Below are 10,202 nucleotides of genomic sequence, written 5' to 3'. Positions count from 1 at the left end.
AGTTTGGGCTTGGGTAGTAAATTAATAGTGTAACAAGGTTTGTTTACGTAAACTTTTCCGCTCTGGATTCCTTAACTCTAGTGATAAGGGTGTCTTTCCCTCTAGGAGCAGGGCAGCTTTCAGGTGCGAGATTGATCTGTTTTTAGGGGCCACACAGAGAGGTCAGAGTGTTCTCTTTGTATTGGCAGTTTCCTAAATAACTTTAATTCAAAATAATCAATATGCTATTGTGAACTATTTTGGGGAGTCCTGCCCTGGGCCAAGATACACACAGAAAACTTCGTTTGGAAGCATAGACTTGGTTTATTTGTAAATTTCAAATAAGGGTGAATTTTTTATATAGCTGAATCTTTCCCAAGTTTGCTATGGGTTGGCTCTGGCCCTGGCTTGGACCCTGGTCCCTCGGGCACTGGGCGCTCTCCTCAGCCCTTGGCTGCCTCTCGGGAGACCACGTGTGGAGCGCGAGCCGGTGGACCCCGTTTCCCCCATGACCCCTCTCGCACCCCTTCCGCACCCTCCCGGGCCCGCGGTGCCCGAGCACACGCCCGGAGGCGGAGGTGTGCGGCATCCCGCCCAGCCCGGCCAGCAGGGGGCGCGGCTTGGCGGGCGGCGGGAACCGGGGGCTGCAGTGCCGCGTTCGTGTTCCGGCCCTGAACCCTCGCCTCGCGAGAGAGGCCTGGAGGTTGCAAACCACCGAGAGGCAAAGACCTCCTATTTTCCTAGAGAGAACAGGTGGGCGTGGGGGCCACGGGGGTGGGGTAGGTGGCAAAATAGGACCGACCCGGAAGCGAAACGGAGGGAGCTTCCGTTCTTTGTTCTGTCCCCGGTGTGTGGGTCTGTGACAGTGTCCAGCGGGGCCTGGTCTTTGTCCGGCCCCCCAAGTCTCCCGTCCCTGTCCCCAGGGTGAGTCCGGCCGCCCCCGCGGCTCGCGGTGAGACGGAGACTGTAGTCACCGGGGAAGGGGGTGGTGTCCGTGCCGCTGAGTCCCGTGGGGTACCCAGGCCCTCCCGGAGCAGGGTGCCGGGAGGCGCCACTCCCTCCGCCGCCGCGGGTCCCGGACTCCGTTTCCCCGGGGACCTCCTCCGCTGAGAGGGACTCTGCGTGGGAGAGAAGAAAGGGGCTCTGGTGCTGGTCTTGTGACTTAGCGCACAGCTCGAGCACTTAAAAGTTCCATTACGGTTGTAGAAGCTTCTCTCTCTTTAATAAAACAACTGATGACAGCGACCTTAATTTGGTAGTTCTCCGAGACACTTTTCGTTGAGGTTTACACAGTTATTCGGCCCCTCGTCAGGAGTGGAGCTCTGTTTTTACTTAGGTGGGTCTGAGGATCAGGGAATGAGTTCTCCGAAGTGTGCACAGTTAGAATTAGGTCTGGGAGGGAATGCAAGCTCAGATTCCGGGAATAATCCGCTGGCGCCCCGTAAATCGAGTCTTTTAGGGGGAGTGGTACAACTGTGTCTGGCTCCCATTTTCAGTTGTTTTGGGTCCCTGATTTGATCCGTTTTTGAAGTGGGATTGAACACAGACCGGTGTTTACGCTCTGCAGGGCGTGTGTAAACTACTAGAGGATAAGTAACTGGATGATAAACCTGAAATCTGTGGACTAGAGAAACTAGGTGTTTATCCCCAAGGAAAGTTTGTGGCGCGTGGGCATCATTTGGTTTTAGACAGTTGTGTGGAAAAAGATTCTATAATTTAAGCTCCGTAGGGCACTAGGTCTCTATGGGGTGAAGGTCCAAGGGGATAGATTTTTCAGTTTACCTCTGAAGACCTCTGATGGCTAAATGTGCAGCAAATAGACTCCTTGCTGAAGTATTAAGAGCACGTAACAAGTTAGCTGTAGCAAGTTAGCTGACAGAACGTTGCAACTTGAGAAAGTGTTACTTACACTGGGTGGGAGATTGACAGGGAGAACCTTCAGTTCCCTTTCAGCTCTAAGGGTGCAATGCAAATACCAGTTGTGGTCTTAATTGGTAGTTATTAGACAGTGTCCTTTTTTCCCCCTTATCTATAAACATCTGTATTAGAAGTGAAGTTTACCTGAATATTTCAATTTTTTTTTTTTTTTTAAATCATACAGCATTGGCATCAACTAAAGTCAGAATTCCCGGGAACTTGAACACAGGCTCTCAATAATTTCTGCTCTGGCCTACTAGTGATAACTCCAAGGAAGGTAGAAAAGAATCCAGCAGGTAAAGCGTTCCATGACTCGTTTGCATCACCAGGTCATCTTTCTCAGTCCACAGAAACAGTTCCAGGGAGAGGGGTTGGCAGTGGAGCAAGCGAAGGGCTCTGCCTGCACCTGAAGCTGTGGGGACACAATAGAGATTTTTCTTTCTGTGAAACATTGTTTACTGATCCAGACACTGGGGACTTGTTCTCAACAATATGCCTTTGAGTTCCAGCTTTGGTTAACCCAGCTGTGAGAAGGGAGCGTCACTTTTTTTCTCTGGAGTCACAGCCTCTGACTTTCCTTTCTAAGGAGAGTTTGGACTGAGAGCTGATTTGTTGGGGGTGATTGCTTAGAAACAGTCCTGGAAATTGTAAAGTTGGTTGACAGGAACAACAAGATGGCTGGCTTGGACACAGAGTTAAAGGGACCCAGATGGGAGGATGATGGTGGCAAGAGGGTGTGTCACCTACCTTGATCTGGTGGGCCTGGCTCATGCTTGATTCAGTGCTTTTCACTGTAATGGCGTTGGTGGTGAGTATTTTATACCCCTTTGTTGCCCAAAGATTAGAGTTCTCTGAACTCTCAGTGGCTCTCAGACAGGGCCTCTCCCCTTTTTCTGTCTTACATGAATGCAGTAGTCTGTAACAATGAAGCAAATACCGTATGCATTCCTGATTTTCGACTCCTTTCAGTAATGCCTTGCAATATTGTTGGCATGCAATAGATGTTTGTTCTATGAGCACATAAACAGATCCGGAGAGGGAGGTGGACAAAATGGAAGGTTTTTGTTCTTTACTCTTGCCTAAGTGTAAGTATGCTTTGGTGGCTGCTGCATCTGTTCTAGGTCTGTTGATTCTTGCCACAGCATTCAAGTGTGAAATGGAAACTTCTACTTGAAATCCAAACCTCAGTCTAGGCGCTAAGGTTACATTTTATTCCCTAGAGCCACAGAGAACAAATCTCTTTGATTGCCGTTGCATCTGGCAAGTATGGACATTAGTAGGGATAGAAACAGTCATAAGTAATAATTAGTCTCTGCTCAGGGACTTAACACTCTGACCCAAGGAAATGTATTAGGAGAGAAGGGAGAAAAAACAAGAAAGTTCGCTGCTACCTTCTCAGTGAGAGGACACACAGCAACTGGCACTAGTCTTTTAGATCTGGGTGAATATATACACCCACTCCCTGTAATGAGACTCGCAAGGATCAGAAAAAAGCCCAAGTTCCTCAGTAATATCCCAGCTTTGGGACTGAAAGCAGACAACTTTTAGAAAGAAAGGAGAGGAAGAATTTATCTTATTTAATTTAATGGATTTGAGCTATTTGCCCTAGTTCTGTGAGATAGGTGGTGTTTCCCCAGCTTTTTTAAAATGAGAGACAGAGAACTCGTGGAAAGTTTCTCTGTTCTCTGTTATTTGGGTGCTATTTCATGGCCTCTTTTCCTCTAACTATAACACCTAAAACCTAATGAAGCAAGTTTTCATTTAAACCTTCATTTAAACCTTCATTTCGAAACCTAATGAAGCAAGTTTTTTTTCCCTCCTACCAATTCTAATGTTTGTGGGTTTTTTCCTCCTCTATAAACAAATAGCTTTATCAGTTATCCCGAATAGTCTTAAAAAGTTGGTATGATGCATACACAGTTTGCGATCTATGTGTACACTCTCTTTTTCTCTTTACTCTGAATTTTTCGTATTTTTGATAGTTACTCAGTATTTCCTTCTGTTAATATTATTTGGCACTGGTGTTCCCCGTTTTTTGTTGTAATAAATATTCCTCCATGTGTGGGGGGAGCCAAAGGTGAGATATTGTGGAGGAACTTGGGCCTTTTTAGTGATCCTCCTGTGGTCTCATCACAGGGAGTGGGTGTGTATATTCCACACTAGTCCCAGTTGCCGCCTTTCTTCTTGCTGTTCCTGAGTAATGAATTAAATGCTAGTTCCTCCTTTCTGTATTCAGGAGGTGGGCTGTTTTTTTAAATCTTTGAACCTTGAACTTTTGTTTCTGCAGTGCTTCCTCCTCATTCAAAACCTGCTTCTTACAGAGTCTGCAAATAGGAGAGCAGAGACGGAGCTTCTGGCCCTACCCATGGAAACTCAGGCTGATCATGTATCTCAGGAACCTCAGGCCCTGCTTGAGAGTGGTAAGGAATAGGATTCATTCATTCTTTTATTCAGTCCTTCAGCAGTCATCTATTGAAATCTCTCATTCACTATGTACTAGGCTGACTGTTAGAATCCAGACATGGATAAGACACAGTTCTTGTTGTTTAGGAAGTCACAGCTGAGTGGGGAAGGCTGACTGAAGCCAGTAATTAATGTACTGCTTGATAAGTTTTATAGCTGAGGTATTTTTTTTTAACTTTATTTATTTTAAGCGTGTTTTTTCCAGGACCCATTAGCAGCTCCAAGTCAAGTAGTTGTTTCAATCTAGTTGTGGAAGGCGCAGCTCACAGTGGCCCATGTGGGGATCGAACCAGCAACCTTGTTAAGAGCACCGCACTCTAACCAACTGAGCTAACAGGCCGCCCTATAGCTGAGGCATTTTTAAGGACTGTGGGTTCATTGTGCGGGATTAAGAAAACTGACAGTCACCGAATTCTATCTTTCAGGCCCTTTGTAATAGCCAACTTCATAGTCCTGATTTGTGCTCTTTAGCACCATTTGCTTAGAGGAGGCTCTTGGGAATTGTTTTGTAGGTCACAGGCAAAAGGAAAAAATGGATAGAAAACCACAAAAGTATTTGTATTTTGCTTTCATAGACTGCTTTCATGACTTTGGGAGTTGGAGCCAGCTTCAGTCCTAATGGGTATTATTCCCGTGCTTATCAGGGAAGCATTTAAGGACCTTTTTGTCTGGATGATTCTGCAGAATCTAGTATCTAGGGATTTAGAGTCTCTGAGAAAAATATTAACCTAAGAATTACAGAAAAAGATAGGTGACCAAGCACAGAAACAGGAAACATTTGTATTGTTTTGAGATTTGTAGATTTGTTGTGGGAGTGGAGAAGAGCTCTGAGTGTTCTGTCTTCAGTCAGAGTTGGGGTGAACCTAAAATCGGATCTTAGTTTTCCTCTGGTCCAAGAGAACTTCATGCAAGAGTTTGAGTTCAGAGATGTGGTGAATGGTGGAAGGGACATGAGCTGACAGCCTATGTTTCTGGCCAAGTGTGGGAGGATGGTCAAGAACACACTCTAACAGTAGGATGAGGCAAGTTTCATTGACAGCAGAGTGACTGGAGAGAAAGGAGGGGACCGAGTGCAGATCGGAGAGCAGGAATCAGCAGGGCTTTGGACATCTCGTGGTGGGCCCACACTGAATGTACCTGTGGCGAGCACCTTTAGTGGCTGCAGAGTACCTGAACTTCGAAATGTCAGAGGGCAGGAGGCCGAGGTTGTCCCAGAGGCCCTATGAGGTTTCTGTAGGTCGGGAGGCCCGAGAGCAGATAGACTCTCTCATGGACCCTTTTTCATTGTCCTCAGCTCTTCCTTCCTCAAAAGTGGCTGCATTTTCCAACAAGGACAGTCTGGGGGATGAGATGTTGGCAGCCGCACTCCTAAAGGCCAAGTCCCAGGTAAGCTGTGGCTCCCCTTACCTGTCTTTTCTGTCCCATTTCGTGGAACCTTTTGGTGCAGCACCATCCCATTCTGGGCCCTAACCACGATTCCCTCCATCCGGACCGTCGCCCTTTCCTGCTGTATAGCGGGTCTTTCTTTCTTGGACTCTTGGCTCTCTCCGCCCTGATCTCCTTTCCCCCGTTTCCCAAATATGCATCATTCCACCCTGTCCCGGATTGTTTATTTGGTGTCGCTAGTCCCCCCCTCACCGTGAAGTCGCATGCATGTCCATGTTGTTTCAGGAATTGGTGACGTTTGAAGACGTAGCTGTGTACTTCATCCGGAAGGAGTGGAAGCGTTTGGAACCCGCCCAGAGGGATCTCTACAGAGATGTGATGCTGGAGAACTACAGGAATGTGTTCTTGCTGGGTAAGGAGTTACGCTTTCTTAATAAAACTCTCTTGGCATTTCTGTGCTTCTCTTTTGCTGGTAACAGTTGAGTCACTGCAAATAATTCATGAAGGATTGACTTAGTCTCAGAAAATTCTAACAATGATAATAGTAGTAACTCCTATTTGTACAGTAATTTGCAGTTTATAAAGAGCTTTTATATGTACTCTCTCATTTAATCCTCACAGAAACAAAGCAATCCGGGTAGCTAGAATTATCCTCATTTTATAGGTGAGGAAAGAGATCAGAGGTATTAAATGCTTTACATACAGTCCTATAGCTGGTGAGTATAAGAACTCAAACCCCTGGTCTTATAAGTCCAAATATGGTACTTTTTTCCACGTTATTCTTAGTATTTAACAGAGAATCCAGAGACTTTTCCAAAAGATTAGCATATTGGGATCCCTGAACATGCGAGGTACTGCTCTGTGCCCAAGTGAACATTCTGGAACTCTGTCTGTCTCCTCCCTTTCTCTGTTGAACTTCTCCTAGGGACTTGTTGCTTTGTTCAGAACCTAGTGTAACTGCTGCTCTTGTAGAAATTTCAGCTTGTTAGAGGGAGCAATTCGCTTCTTATAGTCTATGGGCTGTTACTTCCTTGTCCGTCACCCACTTTCAGTGAGAACATTTTCCTGAGCAATGCCACGGGGTCCTCCTAAATCCCATTTGAGACCTTCCTGACATTTCCTTTTGTCCTCTACAGATCCTGGGTCTGGGATTGAGCTCTGGGACTGCTCCGTATGAGCAGAATAAGCCTTGTCCCAGGTCTTTCCCCATGAGAAGGATTCCCATTTCTGAGTTTCGACATCATCTCTGGGCTGGAATAAGAGGAAGGGCCGATGGTCCTGGGTTTGCAGGGAAATGAGAACAGAGAGGTCCTGAGAGGACCTGTTTGGGTGAGGGAGAAACAGCTATTCCTATCCCTGACACTCATTGCCCAGTGTTTACTTTTGAAAATACTGACAAACTAAAAATGCTAACATCTAGACCCTTTATACTTATCCTCTGTGCCTCAAGTTCCCTTTAGAAACCCTAAGGCAGTGAAAATAGAGAAGTCAAAATGGAAATTGTTTACATAGTCTCACATCAGCACAGCCTTCTAGGCCCAGGGCCCAGAGATGAATTAACTCTGTCTTTTGCCTGTTGCCATGGATTTGGCATATGTGGAACTACAGACATGAGTGTTCTTTTCACCTAGGGCTGTGGGGGTCACTAGTGGCCTCACCCTTGTTTCTCCTTCCTGCTCTGCTACTGTTTCTCATCACTGTCCCCACTTTTAAAAAATTTATTTTATTTTATTGGGGAACGGTGTGTTTCTCCAGGGCCCATCAGCTCCAAGTCGTTGTCCTTCAATCTAGTTGTGGAGGGCGCAGCTCACTGGCCCATGTAGGAATCGAACTGGCAATCCTATTCAGAGCTTGCGCTCCAACCAACTGAGCTATTGGGCCACGCCCCCACCCCCTTTTTTAAAACTTCTGGTAGTCATCACTCCCTAATCTATAGTCTCTAACTTCTCTGAGGACTTTGTCACTTCATTAAATAACATGTCCTTTCTCTTTTATTTTTGGTTCCCTGCTGTTGCCCGATGCATACCCAACTTACATACCCAACTTCTCTATACCTCCAGCTATTGTCTCAATTTTGCTTCCTGCCTTTCTCCTTCCCTGTTTCCTCTACCCATTTCTTTGATTCTGCCAAAGCTATACACCGCCTGGGCAGATAGAGAGGCATACATGTGATTTTCCTGTTCTTTGGTTTTTGATTCTTTCATAAGGAACAAATGACGTTTGTATTTTGTATTGTGCCAGATGGTGAGAGCAGAACTGAGCATGATCAAGAAATTTCTGAAGAAACAGGATCACACGGGGTGCTATTGGGACGATTCCAAAAGGATATTTCTCAGGGTCTTAAGTTTGAAGAAGCCTATGAACAAGAAGTCAGTCTAAAGAGGCAGTTGGGAACTTCCTCTGGAGAAAGACTGAATAGGAAGATACAAGATTTTCATCAAGTGACAGTTGAGGAAAAGCTAACCCCCACGAGAGAGAGAAGTGAGAAATGTAATGATTTTGGGAACAGCTTTACTGTAAGTTCCAGTCTTATTTCACATCAGAGACTTCCTGTGGGAGACAGACCCCATAAGTGTGATGAATGTAGCAAGAGCTTTAATCGAACTTCAGACCTTATTCAACATCAGAGAATCCACACTGGGGAAAAACCCTATGAATGTAGTGAATGTGGGAAGGCCTTCAGCCAGAGCTCACATCTGATTCAGCATCAGAGGATCCACACTGGAGAGAAACCTTATGAATGTAATGATTGCGGGAAGACCTTCAGCTGTAGCTCTGCTCTCATTCTACATCGAAGAATCCACACTGGGGAGAAACCTTATGAATGTACCGAGTGTGGGAAAACCTTTAGCTGGAGCTCCACCCTTACTCACCACCAGAGAATCCACACTGGAGAGAAACCATATGCTTGTAATGAATGTGGGAAGGCCTTCAGTAGGAGCTCCACCCTTATTCATCACCAGAGAATCCACACTGGAGAGAAGCCCTATGAATGTAATGAGTGTGGGAAGGCCTTCAGCCAGAGTTCACACCTCTATCAGCACCAGAGAATCCACACTGGAGAGAAGCCCTATGAATGTATGGAATGTGGAGGGAAGTTTACCTATAGTTCAGGCCTTATTCAGCATCAAAGAATCCACACAGGGGAAAATCCCTATGAATGTAGTGAGTGTGGGAAAGCCTTTAGGTATAGCTCAGCTCTTGTTCGCCATCAGAGAATTCACACTGGAGAGAAGCCTTTGAACGTAATGGGAATGAGCAAAAGTTCTCTCAGAGTTACTGCTGAATTAAATATCAGGGAGTCGACATGAAAGAGCCACACGCCACACCTGTTTTTCTCAGTTCCTCTGAACCTAAAGAGCTCCTGCCTTACTATAAAAGTACGAACAACTTAGGATGTGTCCCTTCTGGCACAAACCTTTCACTTTAGAGAATGGGGCAAATTGGGCAAATCATCCTGGCACTGTGATTAGCAACCTAGGCAGTTTCCCCAGGAATGATACCAGACTTGAAAAATTACGAGGCAAGCAGCAATTTAAAGTGCTGTGGTTAGAGGGAAGCTCTGGGACCAATTACCTTCCGCTTTGGAAGGGAGTTTGCACTAGACCATTTTTCTCACACCAAGAGGGCCTTTCTTTCCAAGGTGTAGATGGAAGCACAGTAGGAACAAAACTAAGGATTCCTCTAAGAGTTGGAGTCAGTATAGTCAGTGCAGAAGGCAGTGGAAAGAATGTTCTGAGTCGTTACTTGCTAAGAAGGGGCAGAGGCTGTATTTGAAAGCCACTGTTCCTAATCCAGCTTTAAGTTTTGATAAGGAATGTGCTGTTTTCTTGAACGAGTTCACTAATTGTGGAAATTCAGTGCTGAGGGATTTGTTACTTTATTGAGGAGGGCAAGAGGGGATTTCTGTGGTGACTGTTCTTTAGGGCTCTTGGAGAAGCAAGACCAAGTTTCCAAAAACATTCTGGCAATTTCGTCTGAGAACCCCTCATCATTCCCTGTTGTGCTAGGACTAATGGGGAAATCTGTCTAATCAGTGAGTCTAACATGAGGGAGTGGATCAAAAGCATTTAGCATTGGACTCTGTTTCCTCGTCTCTCCCAATTCCTCTCACCACTCCTGTGATGGAAAGGGATTTAATCTAAACCCTTAGTTACTAAGGATGCTTTTAAGGAACTCAGCCAGCTTGCCCTGCCCTCTGTCACACGACCTGTGACCTCTGGCCCCAGCAGCCAGACTGCTCCTAACTCCACCTCTATAACCAACAACAAAGTATGAATTCAAACAAAACAAAGCCCAGAGAAGGAAGGCTCTGGCCTGAGCCTGACGGCTGGGTTAGGCTAGAGCCCCTGAGTTTTCCCAGCTGAAGGGATAACCTTTCATTATGTTTTCCCAATCCTGCTCATCCTGTAGCATAAATGAAATGCACTATTAAACAGAATAGTTTTTCAGAAGGA

The 10,202-nt window shown here is 45.8% G+C and overlaps 1 protein-coding gene across 6 annotated transcripts; it reads left to right on the top strand.

Moving 5' to 3' along the window:
• The first annotated feature begins 781 nt into the window (after positions 1–781).
• Positions 782–10,202, top strand: ZNF3 (zinc finger protein 3). Of its 6 annotated transcripts, none has more exons than XM_019717648.3 (6): positions 782–903; positions 2,081–2,173; positions 4,218–4,316; positions 5,654–5,745; positions 6,031–6,157; positions 7,987–10,202. In XM_019717648.3, the coding sequence occupies exons 3-6, from the start codon at positions 4,262–4,264 to the stop codon at positions 9,054–9,056; spliced, it is 1,344 nt and encodes a 447-aa protein (XP_019573207.3). In that variant the 5' UTR covers positions 782–903; positions 2,081–2,173; positions 4,218–4,261; the 3' UTR covers positions 9,057–10,202. The 6 variants fall into 6 exon arrangements, with proteins under 6 accessions (XP_019573207.3, XP_074184625.2, XP_019573208.3 ...); XM_074328524.2 differs by having other exon boundaries at positions 4,184–4,316; XM_019717649.3 differs by having other exon boundaries at positions 2,081–2,192.

The sequence above is a fragment of the Rhinolophus sinicus genome, chromosome 3 (genome assembly GCF_057876585.1).
Source record: "Rhinolophus sinicus isolate RSI-liver-muscle chromosome 3, RSI-T2T, whole genome shotgun sequence".
In the NCBI taxonomy this organism is placed as follows: domain Eukaryota; kingdom Metazoa; phylum Chordata; class Mammalia; order Chiroptera; family Rhinolophidae; genus Rhinolophus; species Rhinolophus sinicus.
Note: the sequence above shows the minus strand (reverse complement) of the source record. Positions and strands in the feature narration are given on the sequence as shown.

What these genes read in the sequence shown, in the direction of transcription:
- ZNF3 (XM_019717648.3), top strand. Translation starts at nt 4,262, where the DNA reads ATGGAAACTCAGGCTGATCATGTATCTCAGGAACCTCAGGCCCTGCTT. An exon ending in TCAGGCCCTGCTTGAGAGTG is followed by an intron (nt 4,317 to 5,653) that starts GTAAGGAATAGG and finishes CATTGTCCTCAG; the next exon opens with CTCTTCCTTCCTCAAAAGTG. An exon ending in CAGGAATGTGTTCTTGCTGG is followed by an intron (nt 6,158 to 7,986) that starts GTAAGGAGTTAC and finishes GTATTGTGCCAG; the next exon opens with ATGGTGAGAGCAGAACTGAG.